The sequence below is a fragment of the Giraffa tippelskirchi genome, chromosome 2, assembly GCF_054371585.1.
Source record: "Giraffa tippelskirchi isolate mGirTip1 chromosome 2, T2T-mGirTip1v1.2.pri, whole genome shotgun sequence".
In the NCBI taxonomy this organism is placed as follows: Eukaryota; Metazoa; Chordata; class Mammalia; order Artiodactyla; family Giraffidae; genus Giraffa; species Giraffa tippelskirchi.
Window position 1 is genome coordinate 153,912,111 of NC_137276.1, and position 21,705 is coordinate 153,933,815.

General features: G+C 44.7%; 1 protein-coding gene across 12 annotated transcripts in view; it reads right to left on the bottom strand.

Annotated features, from left to right (window-relative positions):
- IGF2BP2 (insulin like growth factor 2 mRNA binding protein 2) overlaps positions 1-21,705 on the bottom strand; it is a 164,708-nt gene that overhangs the window by 3,007 nt on the left and 139,996 nt on the right. For 7 of the 12 annotated variants that reach the window (XM_081571377.1, XM_081571376.1, XM_081571372.1 and 4 more), the window contains 5 exons: positions 12,025-12,093; positions 11,040-11,156; positions 6,936-7,010; positions 569-700; positions 113-226 (listed from right to left, as the gene is read on the bottom strand). In XM_081571377.1, coding sequence (XP_081427503.1) covers positions 113-226; positions 569-700; positions 6,936-7,010; positions 11,040-11,156; positions 12,025-12,093 — 507 coding nt within the window. Of the gene's footprint in view, positions 1-112; positions 227-568; positions 701-6,931; positions 7,011-11,039; positions 11,157-12,024; positions 12,094-16,552; positions 16,556-21,705 lie in introns of all 12 variants that reach the window. The other 5 variants (XR_014077225.1, XR_014077224.1, XM_081571379.1 and 2 more) reach the window with 3 other exon arrangements.

Genomic DNA, 21,705 nt, shown 5'->3' on the forward strand with positions numbered 1-21,705 from the left:
GGGGTCAGGGCAGGGGCGTGCGCAGGGCCTGGGGCCACCCGACAGGTCACCAAGAGCTTAGAAACTTGACAAGAGATTAGCAGGAGAGACTGGACGCTCACAGCACAGGTACCTGACTGGCAAAGAAATGCCCGATAATTCTGACAATCACTTCCTCATTTTCATCTGGCGTTTGGTCACGAGGCACGATGACTTCTGCACTGGTTAAGTTCTGCAGTTCATTCACCTGTGGAGGAAGAAACCAAAACACGTGTGACTTGCTTCATTGCAATTTCTCCAAGGCATGTCCGAGGACCTGGGTGGAACTCTGCTCCCTGTTCTTTCTCGCTGCTGTGTGTGTGGGTTTACAGGGGCAGGAGGTGGCTCCCTGTCTTCACTTCCCAGCACGTAGCCTAGATGCAGCACGTCTGGACTCAGGACCCTGGTTTTTCGGGGTCTGGCTCAGCACCATGGATCTGAGGCCCTTAGCTCCGGATGATGCTGATTACATTTTTGTCCTAGGAGATTCAGGGGTGGGGGTCTGAGGGAAGTCGGGCCAGGAGATGAAGCCAGCTCAGAGCATACTCACGGTTTTGCCGCCCTTGCCTATCACACGGCCGGCTGTAGAGGAGGGCACTCGGATGTGGGCTTCCAGCTTCACCTCCTCTTTAGGGTTAAAGAAGTTCTCTTCTTTCAGTTTCCCAAAGATCCGCCCCTGGGCCTGAGAGAGCAAGACATGTCAACATGCTTTAGCTGCGCTGCTGTGGGAACTGGTGAGTCCAAGGCATGGCACAACCCCGGCCCATGCTCACCAAGGCCCACTCAGCTGACTCAGACCCGATGGGCACACACCTTTCACACCCAACAAGTGCACCTTGCAGACATGCATAGACACTCCTGTGTCTTCAGGTTTGCACAGGATCACACTGGGAGCTTTCTGTGTGTAGGGACAGGGTGGAACTACCTGTAGTCTTTTTGTATCCTGAGCACCTATAAATATTTGCTTGAATGAATTTGTTCAGGGAATTCTTAACTTCCTCTCACCCATAGTATGTTCATAAGTCTGTTATTAAAGGATGGAGGCAAGGGTGGTGGTGACAGGATTTGCTTTTTGATACCTAACTCCAGAGGTAGTGTAGCCAAGAGCATATTGTTCTTTTTAAAATTTGAATAACTTAAAAAGTATTTATTTATTTAATGGCTGCACTGCTCAGCAAATGGGATTTAGTTTCCTGACCAGGGGTCAAACCTGTGCCCCTTGCAGTGGAAGCACAGAATCTTAACCATTGGACTGCCAGGGAAATCCCTAAAAGGATTAAAGAAAAAAAAAAAAACTGAGATATAACTTACATAACCTAAAATTCTGCACTTTGAAGTGTACACTCCAGTGGTTTTTAGGACATTCATTACGTTGTGCAACCACTACCACTATTCAGAACGTTTCTATTCCATTCCCCCAGATAAAACCCGTACCTATTAGCAGACAGTCCCAATTCCTCCCCTCTAGTCCCTGCCAACCACTAAACTACTTCTATCTGTACGGAGTTGCCTTTTCTGATGTTTCACGTAAATGGAATATACCATATGTGGCCTGCTGTGTCTTCCTTCTCTCACTGGGTGGAATGTTTTCTAGGTTCACCTATGATGTAGTGTGCGTCAGAATTTTACTCTTTTCATGACTGACTGATATCCTATTATGTGGTTATACCACATTTTGTTTATCCATCATGAGTTGAAGAATTATTGTCCTTGAACAATTTATATATGTTATTAATTTTTTTCTCAGACACATTTTAAATATTTTTAATACAAATCATATTTTTATAAATATGTTTCTTTTAGAAAACTCAATTTATAATTTTCCTAGGGGTGAAAAGGTAAAAACAAAATAATGCAGGAGAAGGGAGACAGCTGGCAGAGTATAACAGAAGGACTTGAGCTCACCTCCTCATGAAAACACCAAAATCACAACCAACTGCTGAACAACCATCAACAAAAAGACTGGAACCTTTCCAAAAAGATAATCTGCATCCGAAAACAGAGAAGCCACAAGATGGCAGGAAGGGTGCTGTCACGATATAATCAAATCCCATACCCACCAGGCCACCCACAAACTGGAAACTAATTATACTGCAGAGGTTCTCCCAGAGGAGTGACAGTTCTGAGCCCCATGCCAGCTCCCCAGCTTGGGCGTCTGGCATCTCGAGGAGGAGTCTTCAGAGCATTTGGCTTTGAAGGGCCAGAGGTGCTTGAGTGCAGGAGCTCCACAGGACTGAGGGAAGTAGAGATTCCACTCTTGGAGGGTGCACACAAGGGTTCATGCGCCCTGGGACCCAAGGCAAAGCAGTGACTCCATAGGAGCCCGAGTTAGACCTACCTGTAGGTTTTGGAGAGTCTCCTGGGGAGGCAGGGATTGGCTGTGGCCCACTGTGGGGCAAGGACACTGGTAGCGGAGGCCCCAGGGAATATTCCTCAACGTGAGCTCTCCTGGAGGTCATCATTTTGGTACTGAGACCTGGCCCCACCCAACAGCCTGCAAGCTCCAGTGCTGAGGATTCTTCAGGCCAACCAAGAGGGTGGGAACACAGCCCCAGCAATCAACTGACACAATGTCTAAAGCTGTCCTGAGTCCACAGGCACCTCAAGACATGCCCTTTGACGTGGCCCTGCCCACAAGAGGGACAAGAGGCAGCCCCATCCACCAGCTGGCAGGCATCAGTCACTACCACCAGGAAGCCTGTACAAACCCCTGAACCAACCTCACCCACCAGGGGGCAGACATGAGAAGCAAGAAGAACTACAATCCAGCAGCCAACAGAAGGGAGACCACAAACACAAAATGAGACAGCAGAGAAGTATGTTCTAGACGAAGGAATAAGATAAAACCCCAGAAGAACAACTAAATGAAATTGAGATAGGCAATCTACCTGAAGGTAGAGAAGACTCTACACATGGGCATCACCAGATGGTCAATACTGAAATCAGATTGATTATATTCTTTACAGCCAAGATGGAAAAACTCTATACAGTCAGCAAAAACAAACTGACTGTGGCTCAGATCCTGAACTCCTTATTGCCAAATTCAGACTTAAATTGAAGAAAGTAGGGAAAACCATTAGATCATTCAGGTATGACCTAAATCAAATCCCTTAAGATTATACAGTGGAAGTGACAAATAGATTCAAGGGATTAGATCTGATAGACAGAGTGCCTGATGAACTATGGACGGAGGTTCATAACATTGTGCAGGAGGCAGGGATCAAGACCATCCCCAAGAAAAAGAAGTGCAAAGAGGCAAAATGGTTGTTGTCTGAGGAGGACTTACAAATAGCTGTGAAAAGAAGAGAAGTGAAAGGCAAAGGAGAAAAGGAAAGATATACCCATTTGAATGCAGAGTTCCAAAGAATAGCAAGGAGAGATAAGAAAGCCTTCCTCAACGATCAATGAAAAGAAATAGAGGAAAACAATAGAACGGGAAAGACTGGAGATCTCTTCAAGAAAATCAGAGATACCAAGGGAACATTTCATGCAAAGATGGGCTCAATAAAGGACAGCAATGGTATGGACCTAACAGAAGCAGAAGATATTAAGAAGAGGTGGCAGGAATACACAGAAGAACTATACAAAAAAGATCTTCACGACCCAGATAATCACGATGGTGTGATCACTCACCTAGAGCCAGATATTCTGGAGTGTGAAGTCAAATGGGCCTTAGGAAGCATCACTACGAACAAAGCTAGTGGAGGTGATGGAATTCCAGTTGAGCTATTTCAAACCCTAAAACATGATGCTGTGAAAGTGCTGCACTCAATATGCCAGCAAATTTGGAAAACTCAGCAGTGGCCACAGGACTGGAAAAGGTCAGTTTTCATTCCAATCCCTAAGAAAGGCAATGCCAAGAATGCTCAAACTACGGCACAATTGCACTCATCTCATACACTAGCAAAGTAATGCTCAAAATTCTCCAAGCCAGGCTTCAACAGTATGTGAACTGTGAACTTCCAGATGTTCAAGCTGGATTTAGAAAAGGCAGAGGAACCAGAGATCAAATTGCCAACATCCGTTGGATCATTAAAAAAGCGACAGAGTTCCAGAAAAACATCCATTTCTGCTTTATTGACTATGCCAAAGCCTTTGACTGTGTGGATCACAACAAACTGGAAAATTCTTAAAGAGATGGGGATACCAGACCACCTGACCTGCCTCCTGAGAAGTCTGTATGCAGGTCAGGAAGCAACAGTTAGAACTGGACATGGAACAACAGACTGGTTCCAAATCAGGAAAGGAGTACGTCAAGGCTGTATATTGTCACCCTGCTTATTTAACTTATGTGCAAAGTACATCATGAGAAATGCTGGACTGGATGAAGCACAAGCTGGAATCAAGATTGCTGGGAGAAATATCAATAACCTCAGATATGCACATGACACCACACTTATGGCAGAAAGTGAAGAAGAACTAAAAAGCCTCTTGAAAGTGAAAGAGGAGAGTGAAAAAGTTGGCTTAAAACTCAACATTCAGAAAACTAAGATCATGGCATCTGGTCCCATCATTTCATGGCAAATAGATGGAGAAACAGTCAAAACAGTTACAGACTTTATTTTTTGGGTCTCCAAAATCACTGCAGATGGTAACTGCAGCCATGGAATTAAAAGACACTTGCTCCTTAGAAGAAAAGTTATGACCAACCTAGACAGCATATTAAAAAGCAGAGACATTACTTTGCCAACAATGGTCCATCTAGTCAAAGCTTTGGTTTTTCCAGTAGTCATGTATGGATGTGAGAGTTGGATCATAAAAAAAGCTGAGCGCTGAAGAATTGATGCTTTTAAACTGTGGTGTTGGAGAAGACTCTTGAGAGTCCCTTGGACTGCAAGGAGATCCAACCAGTCCATCCTAAAGGAAATCAGTCCTGAATTATTCACTGGAAGGACTGATGCTGAAGCTCAGTACTCCAATACTTTGGCCACCTGATGCAAAGAACTGACTCATTTGAAAAAACCCTGATGCTAGGAATGATTGAAGGTGGGAGAAGAAGGGGACGATAGAGGATGAGATGGTAAGATGGCATCACCAACTCAATGGACATGAGTTGGAGTAAGCTCCAGGAGTTGGTGATGGACAGGGAAGCCTGGTGTACTGTAGTCCATGGGGTCACAAAGAGTCGGACACAACTGAGGGACTGAACTGAATCTACCTGAAAAAGAATTCAAAATAATGATAGTACAGATGACCCAAGATCTTGGAAAAAAGATTGAGAGGATTTAGGAAGTGTTTGTTTAACAAAGAGCTAGAAGATGAACAATAGCACAGAGATGAACAATACAATAACTGAAGTGAAAAATATACTAGAAGGAATCAATAACAGTATAAAGGAGGCAGAAGAATGAATAAGTGAGTTGGGAGACAGATTGGATTGGTGAAAATCACACTGTGGAACAGAATAAAGAATGAAAAGAAATGAGCAAGTCTAAGAGACCTCTGGGGCAACGTTAAGTGCACCAGCATTCACATTATAGGGGTCCTAGAAGAGGATGAGAGAGAGAAATGGCCTGAGAAAATAAAGTGATGAAAGGGAAAAACCTACAACAAAGGATAGCCAGCAAGGCTCTCATTCAGAATCAATGAAAAGTCAAAAGCTTTACAGATAAGCAAAAGCTAAGAGAATTCACTACTTTATAGCAAAGGCTAAAGGAACTTCTCTAGGTGGAAGGGCCCACAACTAGAAACAAGAAAATTATGAATGGGCAAGTTCACCAGCAAAGACAAACATACAGTAAAGGTGGGAAATCATTCAGACACAAATATGACATCAAAACCAGTAATCATGAGGAGAGTACAAATGCAGGATATTGGAAAGGCATTTGAAATTAGACCAGCAAGTTTATTAAATAATGTTGTATATATAAAGACTGCTATGTCAAAACCTCCTGGTAACTGCAAACCAAAAAATCTATAAAAGATACACAAAAAAGAAAAAGCAGTCCAAACGCAACACTAAAGATGGTCATCAAATTGTGAGAGAACAAAAGAGGAAGGGAAGAAAAAAGACTTACAGAAACAAACTCGGAACAATTAACAAAATGGCAGTAAGAACATACACATTGATAATTACCTTAAATGTAAACGGATTAAATGCTCCAACCAAAAGTGATACACATACACACACACACACAGTGGGATGTTACTCAGCCCATTTAAAACAGAATAAATACCATTTGCAGTAACATGGATGGACCTAGAGATTATCATATTAAGTGAAGTAAATCAGAGACAAATATAGGATATCACTTATATGTGGAATCTGAAAAAGTGATACAAGTAAACTTATTTACCAAACAAGGAAACAGGCTCACAGACAAAAAACAAACATGGTTACCAAGGGGGAAATTAGGTGTGGGGGGATAAATTAGGAGTTTGGGATTATCATATGTCAGCAAAGACCTACTATATAGCACAGGGAACTCTACTCAACATTATGTAATAACCTACATGGGAAAACAACCTGAAAAAGAATGGATATATGTATGTGTATAACTAAACACCTGAAACTAACACAACATTGAAAAAAAACTACTCCAATATAAAATAAAGGAATGCACCCCTCCAAACACTTCCAACAAACTGCTATTTCCCCTCACATCCTGTGTTTATGCTCTATCTTCAAAAACATGGCCAAGGGATCAGAGATGTTCCCGAGGGGGTGCCATCTGGACTGGGCACTGACAGTCCACTTTCCACAAGAGAGAGGGGAAGGAGGGCTCCTTGTAGAGGGTACAGCCTGGAGGTGGGGAAGATAGGGTGGGTCAGAGACTATTGCAGGAAGGGAAATGGAGATAGGATGGAGCCTCCAAAGAGCCTGAAGCTGCCTCTGGGGCAGCTGTACTTGCTAAAGGTCCTCAGCGACCCCAGCAGGCAGCCCTGTGCTCAGGACTGAGGGGGTTCTTGGCACTGACCTTGAACTGAGCTTCAGGTGGGCCGGTGATGATGACCATCCTTTCACTGACGTCTGGGCCTTCTGCTGGGGCGATCTGCAGTTCACAAAGCAAGAGGGAAATGCTGCTGCTTGGTGCTGCTCCCTGAGCCCCTTCTCCTCATGTAAGTGGGTGGCACCCCTACTAGCAAGAGATTACAGGACTCATGCCTTTGCACCCGGGACTCTGACCCTGCTGCTTCCACCCTGGGTCTTAGGAGAGATGACCATAGTGCCCAGTGTCAGATTCAGGTGGGAAGCAGGTTACTAGTTACTGCCTGTCCCTGCCCCCAACACCAGCAGTGACCAACCTCTTCACCAAGGAGCCCTCTAGCCCACCCAGGGCCAAGAGGCGAGGAAGGGATGGTCAAGAGAGGAGTTCAGTCGGAGCCCGTCTGCAGGAAAGGGCATCCTGGTTCTCATTCTTGGCTGCCGGTGACAGCTGAACTAGAGCAGGCATGACTAGGACTGTGACGGCGCCTGAGCAAGCATGAGGACACCCTGGTTCCAGGGTGCTCTGCATACCCCTCCCCTCCCCACAGGTGGAACCTGGTTGAACCTGGCAAGCTGGAAACCTAGCTCTCACTCTCAATCTGACATTAACACAACTCAAGATGGACCAAGTATACATTTTTTTGTTATAGCCTCTTTATATATTCCCCATTGTAGCAAAATTAAAGTTACTTTTATTTATTCAGGTTATACTGCACAGCTTTCAGATCTCAGTTCCCCATCAGGGATCGAACACGTGTCCTTTGCAGTGGAAGCTTAGGATCCTAACCACTGGACCACCAGGGAACTCCTGTAAAGTTACTTTAAACTGAGTTAAAAGTACACTGGGCGTTTAGTGATGAGCCAGGTTAGTACACAAATGCACCTCATGAGGTCGTATGCGCCATCCAGAGACACCATCCCCAAGACTGACCTGACCTATTCATCATGAATGTGACACACCACTAATGGTGTGTGTCTGAAGTTACCCACTGTGTCTGAGTCTTGGGGTCCCCTCAAAAGACCTCCGCCTCCACAAGGTTTAATTTAACTTTTCTCTCAGTACACGTCCTAAGCCAGGCTGCATCTGCAGGCCTCAGGGTCCTGTGTCACTGTCCCAGCTTTGCTGTGAAGACAGAGCCAAGGCCTGCTCTGACCTGTGCCCACTCTGGAAGGAGAGACCCTTCTCCGAGACCTCAAGGAGGATCCGGCTCTGACTACTTAGTGGTATGAGGATGAACGTGAGACACAGGTCACCGATCACTGAGCTTCTTGGAGGATCTTCCCTTTGCTGCGGGCAGACTGCCTGCCAGCCTCCAACCTCAGGGCTGTAGCCTCAGCTAAAAAACACACATGTGTCCAGAGGACTGAGACCGTCCAGCAGGCCGCAACACAGATCACTGGTGAGGGGGCAGTCCAGTGGTTAAGATTTCACCTTCCAATGCAGGGGTGCAGGTTTGACCCCTGGTCAGGGAGCTGGTCCCACATGCCTCATGGCCGAAAGACCAAAACACAAAGCAGAATCAATATTGTAACAAATTCAATAAAGGCTTTAAAAATGGTCCACATCAAAAAAAGAAAAAAAAAATCTTAAAAAAAAAGATCACTGGCGGGAACCCCTGTCTCTACTTCTAGATCCACAGGTGGCATTAAATCTGCTCCTTGTGTGCAAAGGTAAATGAGAGTGATAGAGCTCGGGCACAGTGGTTCCCAGCTCTTATCCACCCACACTGAGAAAGGCTAATTCCCGAATTGTGTTGACCCAATCAGTTCTCACAGCCACCTTGCTCCAATTCTGAAAGAAAGTCATCTGTCCCCTACCCGGCATTCCCAGCCCAGCCTGGCACTCTGAGAGCCACACGTGTGTGGCTGCACTTCTGGAATGGCACTCCACAGGCAAACACCCTGAGAGGACCTGCAATGAGGATCCCATTCTATGACTGAAGCAAACGGGACACAGAAAGATGGGGTGACCACCAAGATCACAGGTGAGCAGGGCTGCAGTGAGGACTGGGAATTGTGTGTGACATTCTTAAACCTGCCGTCCAGAAGCTCTGCAGGCTAAGCGGGTGATGAGGTCTCGCTCTTGCCTGTGACGGAAGCATCTCTTGCGTGTACCACACAGTCCCAACTCAGCCCACCGCCTTCCAGCACTGTGCTCCCACATGTTAGTGTAAAGCTCGCCCCTGTCCTGGCAGCATCAAATGTGCCTCTAGGCGTGGCCCCTGAAGACCAGCAGGGCCGGATGGGGGTGGTTCTCCAGAGCAGGTGAGATCATCACCTTTAGAGACAGATGCTGTCAGAGACCCGTCAAGATAAAGGAAACTAGCAAAAACCAGATCAACTTTAAGAAGTAGGAAATGTCTCTCGCAAATGCTTGGCTTCTCTGGTTTCCTCTCTCTTCTGCTGCTCTAGACAGCAGAGCCCATTCTGTTCCCTGGCCCAGCCCTGTGGTCTCTGTCCAGCACAGAAGTCACTCTACCACTCAATTCTGCTGGGATACCAAGCGACTATGGGAGGCTCAGGGGAAGCCCAAGAGGTCGATCCTTCTCTACTTTCCTGAAGGCTTGCTGGAATGACTGGTTGAGCACTCAGAGTGCTATAGTGAGAAAACATTGGACCAGAGACAGGAGAGCCTGGTCCCATCTCGGCTCTCATATGCTTTAGCTTTGTGGCTGTCGACATGTCAATGAAACACTGGGTCCTGGTTCCTTAGGGGCAAGGGCAAGTGGAGAGTCATTGCTGCAGTCAGCCCCAGGAGGTGCCCCATAGCCTCCAAGTCAGCAGAGCTGCTATCTAAGCCTTGCTGTGTCCTGTTCCTCTTTCCATCTCACTTTTCTCAGTGGAAACAGGATTTAATGAGACAGTTCTTCAAGTCCTTTCCAGTTGAAATTGTTTCTGTCTCTTGCACTGCATCTCAGACCACAGGACCGGACACCACAGTATGCAGCCAGTCCAGTGGTTGTCCACACCCTACCTGTCCCACATGGAGGGTGGGCCCAGCACAGCCTGTCAGTACCTGGGCTGGGGTCTCACCTGCAACAAGCCTGCTGGGTGCAAAGGTTCTAGCTGCTCTGCCACTGGCCACCTCCCACCCTTGGGCTCTCCTCCAGTCTGTGCACTTCGTGAGTGAGACCAACAAGGCCGAGAGGGGAAATGATTTACCTATATAACATTCTGTCATGGTCTCACTGCAGTCCTTGTTCTGTACCAATGTTTTTTTTTTTTTTTCTCCAGCACACTTGCTGTGGGAGAAATTCCAGCTCTTCTTGGGGAGAAAGTGTAAGCACTCTTTCTCTCCAAGTCATGAGACTTCTTGTTCGGAATTCCGGGTTGTCCCATGGCAGCGAATTATTTTACGTAACAACGGAAACTCTGTTTCCGAAAGTGTTTCATGAGGCTTGGGACGTGCTCAGCATTCTGCCCGTGAGTCAGCGCTGATAGCTGGGCTTGGAGCAGGACCAGGGCCGAATAATCCTCCCCTTTCAGTTTCTCTGATGACTCTTCCCGTTATGCTCCGGGAGGCAGGATGTGGGTATGGAACTGCAGCGACCTCGGAGCTCGGGCACTGCGTGAATCAAGGGGCCTTCCTCCCTGACCCCTCTGCTCAGTGTCCAGGCTGCATCTCAGGCTTTGTCACCAGCTTTTGTCTATGGTTTCATCACTGCTTTTCATTCAAACTGTTTTGTTTCAAAGTTCAAGGGTTTCTGAAGTGGAGACTAACTAAGGCATCAAAGCACTAACAACTGCTGAGTATAAATTATCATTTCCCTCAGGCCCACAGTCCCTTCACTTGGGAGAATCCTGTTTTATCTTGAGGAGAGGAGAACAATGGTAGCCCAAGGAAGACTAGGTTGGCTTATGTGTTACTAGTATTTTTTTTCCTAACTCATTTGTTAGTTGAACAAAAAAAGGAGTGAGAGAGGTAAACATGAGCACATATGGGAACAGTGCTGAAGGCGGGTTTTCCAGGTCCTCCAGGATTCTGTGGATGGTGTAAGAATTCCCCAGGATGGACAGAAGGAATAAGGGACATGGGGAAGGTGGTGGGGGTGGAAGGGGGTGGGACACGGACGGCTGTCAAGAGCAGCTTTACCTTAATGGAGGCCCCAGCAAATCTGGCCAGCTGTTTAATGTGCGCCCCTTTCTTCCCGATGATGGCCCCCACGGCCTGGGTGGGGATGAAGAGATTCACGATCTCCTGCTCTGGATACTGAAAGGACAAGACAAGACAGACGCCATCATTCCCCTGCGGGCTGCATCCCCAGGCACTCACCATTACAGAGCAGTAGCTGGGTGCGACATGGGATTCTTTGTGGCCTGGGGCACTGCAAGTGGGAAGCTGGAGGGATGAACTTGAACAGCAGCCGTACTATTAATAACTACACTACAACCACAGTGCAAATTTCTTTCGAGCAGCTCTGAATTCGCTGGTCCCAGCAAGCTGTCTGTTCACAGGCTTTCTCTGAAGTTCAAACGGGATGTGTATTTCTCCTGTGTCTTCCTCCAAGGAATCAACAGCTCGCATACTGGGCCTGAGGCACTTTGTTAGCGGGAATGCAGAGCTGCCCTCCCCTTCCTTGGCAGGAGTGGATGTTGCAGGGGTGATAGTTCATAATGAGACTAATTAAACCTGCTCTGATGTGGCTGCACAGGGACAGCCTAGAGAGACATGGGCAAGGGCGTTGGGAGCCCTTGCAGTCCCTGTCCATAGAGGCCTGTTGGAATGACAAGGCCCACCTGCTAGACTTTGTTAAAGAACTTGGGAGATTGTTCTTTAGCCCAGCATCACCTCCTAATGGGACTGCTGATCACCTCGCAGCCCTTCCCCACACCAGCTTCCAGCCACCTGTGGGATCTGTGAGCACAAGCAGGATGCTGACGGGGCATCCTCCCGTGCGCTCGAGTGCCGGGTCATCTCCTGTGCTGCTGCTTGTGACGTGTCACTCCCAGGACAGCCTGGAACCACAGGGCACAGCAAGCGCACCGTGAGCATGCCCTGGTCAGTCTGCCAAGGACTGCGTGGCACTGGCTACAGGAGAGGGACAAGTGGCAGATGCAACTAAACTGTGGGCACTTACGGAGTGATGATGCGGGAACGGGCCAAACTGGTGAGGGGGGTACAAGCTGGAGAAATATCCGGAGTGGGTCTGCAGCAGGAGAGAAACAGTCAGTCAGTGGGGCCCACGAGGCCGCTCACCAAACTCAAGGAGGCAAGACGCCCACTCTTAACACTGGCTCCCAGCACCACCGCTGCACAGCCCTGAAGGCACACCTATCCCTCTGCAGCTCATATCTCTGCTTCTTTCCCTGGCAGAGCCAAGCTCTGGGCTTCCCAGGCACCCACCGGGGTAGGGAACAGGCACCTGCACTTTCTAACCTAACCTCAGGCAGAGAGGGAGGGCCAGTGGCTTCTCTTTTCTGAGGAATTAGGAACCGTGGATTAAAGGACTAGAGGGTGCCAGGACAAGTCCAAGAGTTAGTCCAAACAAGCAAAGGTGATCCTGGGGAAGTCAGATCACTGAGCTCCCAGAGAATCTCAGAAGGAATGGAGTAATGGAGAATAGAGGAGTTAAAGTGAAATTGAGACAGGAGAGAAAATGAATGAATATATATATATATATTGGGGGAGGGGGAAGCAGGGAACAGGAAGGCAGATGTGGTAGAAAAACAGAGCTGTTAAGAAAATGGCATTCATTTTAAAAGTAGCTGCTTTTTATTCAAGGCCTGTGTCCCAGGCATTGTGGTAGATCCTTATTCATAAACTCACTCAATCCTCATAACAGTCCTGAGAGATAGGAATGCATCTGCTTTTATGTATTTTGTGGGTAGAACGTTAAGCAGAGTCAGCAGAGTCTAGGTCACTGTGCTTTACACATAAAGCCAAGTATAATAAATGCTGACCTGCCTGTTACAGGAAGGAAGGTGGACACATGGCCCTGACATGAAGGGAGGTGGACAGCTCTGGGACCAATCCCTGAGGGCCTGTCTGTCTAGCGGTTGTCAGACACGATGAGGCTTGGAGTTAGTGGACCTAACTTCCATTTGAGGACCCTTGAATAGATCTCCTGGTGTTCTTTGTCCCCTGAATATCCAACTGGCTTCTCTGTTCCAGAGCACAACATTGCCTTAGCAATCAAAATGTAGTTATTCCTCTTTTTGAGTTTTGGCAGTGGACTTCTGACCTCAGGGGAAAAAGAGATGTGAACACGCTTGGGAACTTCCTCCAAGGGTGCTTGGGGTGTCCATAGCACCTGCAGGAGACAGAAGGTCTGCCAAAGGAAGGGAGTTCAGTTCAGTCGCTCGGTCGTGTCTGACTCTGTGACCCCATGGACCACAGCACGCCAGGCCTCCCTGTCCATCACCAACTCCTGGAGTTTCCTCAAACTCATGTCCATTGGGTCGGTGATGCCATCCAACCATCTCATCCTCTGTCACCCCCTTCTCCTCCCACCTTCAATCTTTCCCAGCATCAGGGTCTTCAAATGAGTCAGTTCTTTGCATCAGGTGGCCAAAGTATTGGAGTTTCAGCTTCAGCGTCAGTCCTTCCAGTGAATATTCAGGACTGATTTCCTTTAGGATGGACTGGTTTGATCTCCTTGCTGCCCAAGGGACTCTCAAGAGTCGTCTCCAACACCACAGTTCAAAAGCATTAATTCTTCAGGACTCAGCTTTCTTTATAGTCCAACTCTCACATCCATACATGACTACTGGAAAAACGATAGCTTTGACTAGAAGGACCTTTGTTGGCAACCATGCTGTAAAGCCAGCCTCTACTCTCATAATGTGGAAAGAGGCTGCAGTGACACCTCATGGCCACAAGAGGGGGCTATGAGATCAGTGTTCTGGCAACCTCCACTTGTGAAAGGAAGCTGAGTGAAGATGTTTGGGTCACTTGGTCCTGCCTCTTTCTTGAAGAACATCAACACCAGACTCTACTCAGTGCAGGCCCATTTCTGGGCCATGGAGGGTCAGGAGAGAATTCCAGCAGCTTTTCTGCTCAGACAAATCCTTGGGGAAAGGATGCGCCTGCCCTCCTCTCACCTGGAAAGTTTTTCCTTCAGCCCTCAGCAGAAATAATTCTTTTGAATTGTGATTTGACCCCAAAATAGACAAACCACAAGGGTAGCTCCGTTTTGGGTTTAAATACTCTCAAGACAGATACGGTATCAAATTTAGATCTACCACTTGGGTTGGGGAAGGAATGAACTGTAAAAGGATAAAAAGAACTGATTCCTCAGTTCCCTTTTTATTCATGAGTTACAGTTGGAAAACCACTGTGAAGAAAGAACCCTCAACACAGCAATCAGGAGCTTGTTTCTAGCTGAGGCTCTGTCATTAGCTTTTGTGTCTGTAGGATGGTTTTTGAAGTCAGAAGCCCCAGAAGACTTGAGTCTGAATCACTAGCTGTATACAACTGGGGATAATTTACTCAACTTTTCTGAACCTCATACACACATGGATTTAAAAAGTATCTAGAGAAATTCTGAAAGATGATGCTGTGAAAGTGCTGCACTCAATATGCCAGCAAATCTGGAAAACTCAGCAGTGGCCACAGGACTGGAAAAGGTCAGTTTTCACTCCAATCCCAAAGAAAGGCAATGCCAAAGAATGCTCAAACTACTGCACAATTGCACTCATCTCACATGCTAGTAAAGTAATGCTCAAAATTCTCCAAGCCAGGCTTCAGCAATACGTGAACCGTGAACTTCCTGATGTTCAAACTGGTTTTAGAAAAGGCAGAGGAACCAGAGGTAAAATTGCTAACATCCACTGGATCATTGAAAAAGCAAGAGAGTTCCAGAAAAACATCTATTTCTGCTTTATTGACTATGCCAAAGCCTTTGACTGTGTGGATCACAATAAACTGTGGAAAATTCTCAAATAGATGGGAATACCAGACCACCTGACCTGTCTCTTGAGAAACCTGTATGCAGGTCAGGAAGCAACAGTTAGAACTGGACATGGAACAACAGACTGGTTCCAAATAGGAAAAGGAGTACGTCAAGGCTGTATACTATCACCCTGCTTATTTAACTTATATGCAGAGTACATCATGAGAAATGCTGGGCTGGAAGAAACACAAGCTGGAATAAAGATTGCTGGGAGAAATATCAATAACCTCAGATATGCAGATGACACCACATTTATGGCAGAAAGCGAAGAACTAAAGGGCCTCTTGATGAAAGTGAAAGAGGAGAGTGAAAAAGTTGGCTTAAAGCTCAACATTCAGAAAACTAAGATCATGGCATCCGGTCCCATCACTTCATGGGAAACAGATGGGGAAACAATGGAAACAGTGTCAGACTTTATTTTTTGGGGCTCCAAAATCACTGCAGATGGTGATTGCAGCCATGAAATTAAAAGACGCTTACTCCTTGGAAGGAAGGTTATGGCCAACCTAGATAGCATATTGAAAAGCAGAGACATTACTCTGCCAACAAAGGTCTGTCTAGTCAAGGCTATGGTTTTTCCAGTAGTCATGTGTGGATGTGAGAGTTGGACAGTGAAGAAAGCTGAGCGCCAAAGAATTGATGCTTTTGAACTGTGGTGTTGTAGAAGACTCTTACAAGTCCCTTGGACTGCAAGGAGATCCAACCAGTCCATCCTAAAGGAGATCAGTCCTGGGTGTTCATTGGAAGGACTGATGTTGAAGCTGAAACTCCAATACCTTGGCCACATCATGCAACGAGTTAACTCATTGGAAAAGACCCTAGTGCTGGGAAAGATTGGGGGCAGGAGGAGAAGGGGACGACAGAGGATGAGATGGTTGGATGGCATCACCGACTTGATGGACACGGGTTTGGGTAAACTCTGGGAATTAGTGATGGACAGGGAGGCCTGGCGTGCTGTGATTCATGGGGTTGCAAAGAGTCGGACACAACTGAGCAACTCAACTGAACTGAGAGCTTATAATACTATTGTGGGAGTTCATTCAACTGTTTATTCATTCATGCATAAGATATTTGAGCAAAAGCACTGTTCTAGGTGCTGGGGACACAGATACTAAGACAGAAAAGGGTCACTGCCACCATGCAACTTAGGTTCTACTGGGGAGGCAGGCAGTATATGAAAGAAATGAACAGGAGGACATGAGGAGGGGTAGCTGTTGAGATGAGTAGTGGGCTGATGATTTCACCTGGAGGGGTCTGGGAAGACTCTTGGAGGAGGTAACTTATGAGTGGGGACTCACGGAGGATATGGAGCCTCATGTAAGGCACTAGGTAGGAAACATTCTAAACAGAGTTCTTTGAGATACAGAGCTAGGAAAGGCTTGGCCTATTTGTAAAACAAGAGAGACCAGTATGGTAAAAATAACTGAGACAGAATGAGACGATGGAGAGGCAGGCAGTGCGAGGTCGTGCAGAGGTGGGCCTCGGTTTGAACGCAGGTTTGACCCTACGGACAACAGATGCCCCTGAAGTACACTACCTTGCACTCGATGAGGTCACAGGCATGGAGACTCCATCACTGGGCACCGTATGGCCTTAACTACTGGTAAATGAGTACTCACTTATCACACTTCCCATTCCGTCCACCCCCACGCTCACAGGGGAGGACACAACTTCAAATGGAAGTGGTGCTTAGGCTTAATGATCAAAAAGTAACCTGCTGAATAAATGTGCTCTTTAGTGGGAAAGCAGGGTGTAGCCATCTGACAAACTGGGGCCCCAGAGTGGGAGAGGTGGTATGGAACCCTAACTCTAAAATGGCAGGTGAGCTTACTGTCTCAGTTTGAAGGTCCTCAGCTATTTCATGAGGGAGAAGCTACTTTACTTTTGATGTTTCAAAAGAATTATAATTTCAGATATGGGCGGGAAAGAGGTCATGCTGAAGGTGCTCCTGAAAGATGAGACCCCCAAAAAGGGAGGCCACAAGGGTGGGGGCATCACTATTTCCACTGGTTCATTTCAAATTCTTGGTTTGAGGGAAATTAGTGTCATCTTCTCCTCTATGTTTGACCATGCAGGGGGGTAGATATCAAACTCTGGCCACTCGACGTGAGGACGTGACTCATTGGAAAAGAAAAGACCCTGATGCTGGGAGAGACTGAAGACAAAAGGAGAAGGGGGTGGCAGAGGATGAGATGGTTGGATGGCATCACTGACTCAATGGACATGAGTCCGAGCAAATTCTGAGAGAGAGTGAAGGACAGCGAAGCTTGGGGTGCTGCAGTTCATGGGGTCTCAAAGAGTTGGACATGACTTAGTGACTGACCAATAACAGAAATATATCCAACACACTCATGAACATTTAGAATGGAATTAAGGCTGGGCCTGCTTTTCCTAGAAGAACTACAGGGTCCTCAGTTCCAAGCTGTTGGGTATGACCATTTGATGCATCATTTAGGTGATATTCTGAATCATAAAGAAATCATGGAGCAGGAAGAGAGAGGGGTGTGGAAGGGCCGTAAAGAGGCAAGGGTCAGGCATACAAAATATTTTCAGATATATAAATAGCTTTAGTGTGATGACAGAGTGCTGTCAAAGATGGCAGGTGCTCCTCCCTGGAACCAGCGACATAGACGTGGGGCGAGGGAATGGACTTGGGCAGAGGGGTCAGGGTCATGGGTAGAGCTGCTCAAGGTTCAGAAGGTACACATGCTACCCCGGCTTGTCCAGTGCCTCCTTCCAGCCCCTGCCCACCAGCCCTGTGTCCTCTCAGAGGACCACCTCAGGAGCTGATGGGGACCAGAAATTGGTAAGCTAGAAAGAAGTGAAGCCAAGATTCGAGCACAGATCTCTGTCTGACTCTGTGTCTCTAGATCTTTCCAATGCTGCCCTCACATGGAACATTCCAAATTCACTGGTTCATAGGTGGGACCCATGGTGTATGTTATGATAAGGCTGCCCAAAGGATTCTAATATGCCTTTTGCTGAGTTTAAGTACATGAATGAACAATTAAAACTCACTGGACATATACAGAGAACCAGCAGCATGAAAAAGGGAAGCAAAGCTAAGCAAGGCAAGCACATGACCTGGGTAAATTAATTCAGCAAAGAGGGAGAACTTTTTAAAAAAGTCTGCTTTGATTTCTCAGTGAGATGCAAGAGGGCAGTGCTTTAATATGTGAGTAGACTGCTATAAGGAAAGACAATCAGAGAACTAGATCAATCTTAGAAATTAAAAACTAGCAGAGTAAAAAAACTCAATAGAACTCATGTACATAGCAGCATGGACACTCTTGAAAAGGCAGTCAGTGCACAAGGAGGTTAACTCACACAAAACAAAAGGAGGGACTCAGAAAGACATGACAAGTAGAGTGAAAGGATTACTCTCTCTCCAGAAAGTGTAAACTCCAGAAGGAAAAAACAGAGGGGAGGAAAGAGAAACGTACTAAAATTAATTACAGATCCAGAAGGTTTCCTGAACCAATGAAAAACCTGTAGAGTCAGACTGAAGGGCTGACTCACATTTCAGATTTCCCAGGGTGAAGGTGAAATGCTACAAAAAGGAAAAAACTTACAGGCAAATGAAAAAAAATAAAGTTTCTTACTAAAGAAAGAATCTCACTGGCAGCAACTTATCTGAAAAGCAAAATGCTACAAGTATTGCTTAAAGAGTTCTAAAGGAACTATGACCCTAGAATCTCTAACCATACAGTTGAACTTTCATTCATGTGTGAAGGGCAAAAAAGGCATTTTCAGATATACAAAGGCTTAGAAATTATACTACTTATGTGCTATTCCTGAAAAAAAGTTATTTAAGGAAGTCCTCCAGAAAAAGAAACAAAAACAAATAACTCGAGAAATGAGAAGATATGGAACACAAGAGACCATCTACAGTGAGCAGAGACCAGTAAAAGTTAGCTAATTCTAAATAACTCTGAATTACGAGATTGTGTACTAAGAAAGAAAACTTAATAATTTGGACTAAAGTATATTACTAGAGTAATATAATTATAAAAATACATTAAACAAATATCTATTAGAAATAAAGAAAAAGTCATAATCATCGTGGGAACAGTAAATTGCTCTCAAAATGTAATAAGTCATAAGATAAAAAATAATTATATACAGGATACAAGTCATCAATTAAAAGCTTGATTTTACAGCCACAAACACAACTTTTCGTCCATTAGAGAACGTATATCTTTCCAAGATCCATGGTTTCCAAAATCTGATCATGCATGAGCAAGACCACAAAAACCAAAACTGTTCCAATAACATTCTTTGAGAGGACAGTACAGGAAACTATTGTAAGATAACAAAAAGGGAACCCTTAACTACTAAAAAATTATAAGAAAACTCCGTAATAAATTTGATTAAGGAAAGAGAAAACACAGTATATGACGTTAGGAATGAAAAGAGATATTTACAAGTTTGAAGCTTTAAAAGGCAATAGATGGCTTTGTACAACTTTGTGTCACTAAGTATGAAAAGAGAGATGAATACTTTTATAGGAGAATATGAATCAACAAAACCAGTCAGAAACTTATAAGAAACTGAAAAGGTTATAAATGATCTTTCTTCAAACAAAAGTGCTAGGCCCAGAAGTTTTATGGATGGATTGCATTAAATCTTCAAAGGACAGAAAATTCCTATATATTCTCAATTTTCCCAAGTATAGTATAAGTTGACTATCCTTTCAATTCAATCTTTTGAGGAAAAAAATAACCCTGGTGTTGACACTGTCAAAGATAGTATAAAACTATAGCAACTGTGGTGTAGACAAAAAGATGAATGGAACAGAATAGAGCCCAGGAATAAGATTCAGGGGGAATCTGGCAAACAACAAAGCTGACATTTCAAACTGAATGATGTATTGGAAAAAAATAACATTGGATCCCTAGCTCAACGTACAAGTTAAGATAAACTGCCTATGAATTATAAGCAACAATCCCTCCAAACCAAGAACTAAAAATGACTGTAAGAAAACCTGGGAGGATATTTTATACTCTCAGATAGCAGGCAGCTTTTTCTTAGCATAACATCAAAGGCCAGAAGTCCATGAAGGAAAACAACACTGATCTAACCATCTTAATTCTTAAAATTTCTGCATTAATTCTGTTGAAGGAAAACGTGAAAATTAAAAAGAAAAACGCATCTCCTTGCAGTCCAGGGTACTCTCAAGAGTCTTCTCCAACACCACAGTTCAAAAGCATCAGTTAAAAAAAAAGGACGTTTTAGAGCTTATCAAAAAAGACGAAAAGAGGGAATTCCCTGGCAGTTCCGGGGTTAAGACCTTAAGCTTTCACAGCAGAGAGTGTGGGTTTGATCCCTGATCAGGGAACTAAGATCCCTTGCAAGCTGCACAGCCAAGAAAACCCAAAACAACAAAATGTAAAAGAAAAATTTACAAATCCTTCAAATTTTCAAATTAATAAAAATTTACTAAACTCAAAAAAAAAAAAAAAGAAAAACGCATTCCCTTTTGATGTAATAATTGCAGTCTTAGAATTTACTTCTAGATCTGCTCACACTCTTATGTTTAAGGACATTCATTTTGACACTACTAGTAGCAGAGAAAGCCTAGAGAAAACCCAGATGTCAAAAAACAGCATGCTCAGTAGAAAAATTATAGTAATTTCATACAATGGAATTAAAAAGCCATTAAAGAGAATTAACTCTAGATATGGAAAGATGCTCATAATAAGTGAAAAATAAAACAACAGTAATTCACTATATGTGGCATGATTACATTTGTTTTTGAATAAAATGATTATATATATGCTCATAAAACATTTTAAAACATAACAATACTATACTTCTGGGGAGTGGTAGTTGGGTAAAATTTGGGTAAGAGAAGGAAGGCTAAAGGGAAACATTTACGATTTACTTCATATAGTAGTTCACTTGTTCAAAAAAAACCTGTTTTAAATTACTATGGCACAAGACACCACAAATAAAGCAAAGAGAAATGACAAGCTGGTGGAAGATATTTACAACATGACAAATGGTTAACAGCCTTAATATGTAATTAGCTGTTACAAATGATTAAGAAAAAGATGGGGGGAAATGACAATAGCAGCTAAGATTTATATAGCAATTACTGTGTACAGGTTTTTACTTATTTCATTACCTTCACAACAATTTCATGAAACAGAGAAGGACATGGAAATGCAAAGAGGCTAAGTCTCTTGCCCAAGTTTGTTAAAAATAACAAGTGATATAGTGCAGAGATTCAAACACAGGTTGTCTGACTCCAGAATCTATACTGCCTCTCCACAGAATGATACGCAAGGGATACAAAAAGACAATTAATTAGAGAGGGAGAAAAATGTCTAATAAGCCCCAAAATGCTTATTATGAGTAAAAGATACTCATAATAGTATCTTTTAAAGGGTCAGATTGCAGGGCTTCCTTGGTGGCTCAGTGGTGAAGAATCTGCCTCCCAGTGCAGGAGACACAGGTTAGATCCCTGATCCAGAAGATCCCACACGTCGTAGAGCAACTAGGCCTGTGCGCCACAACTATTGAGCCTGAGCTCTGGAGCCTGGAAGCTGCAACTACTGAGCCCATGTGCTCCAAGTACTGAAGCCCGTGTGCCCCAGAGACTGCTCTGAAACAAAAGAAGCCACCACAATGAGAAGCCCACACAGCAACGAAGACCCAGCACAGCCAAAAATAAACAAATAAAAAAAATTATTAAGAAAGTGCCAGATTGCAAGGAATAATTACATTGGTAGTGAGAGTATAGAAGGAAAAAAAAGCCTCTGTGTCACATATTAGATAAGAAGGAAGAGTAGTACATTCTTTATGTATCAAAATTTATATGCTAATAAATATCAAAATATCAACATTTATATTTTTATATACTTT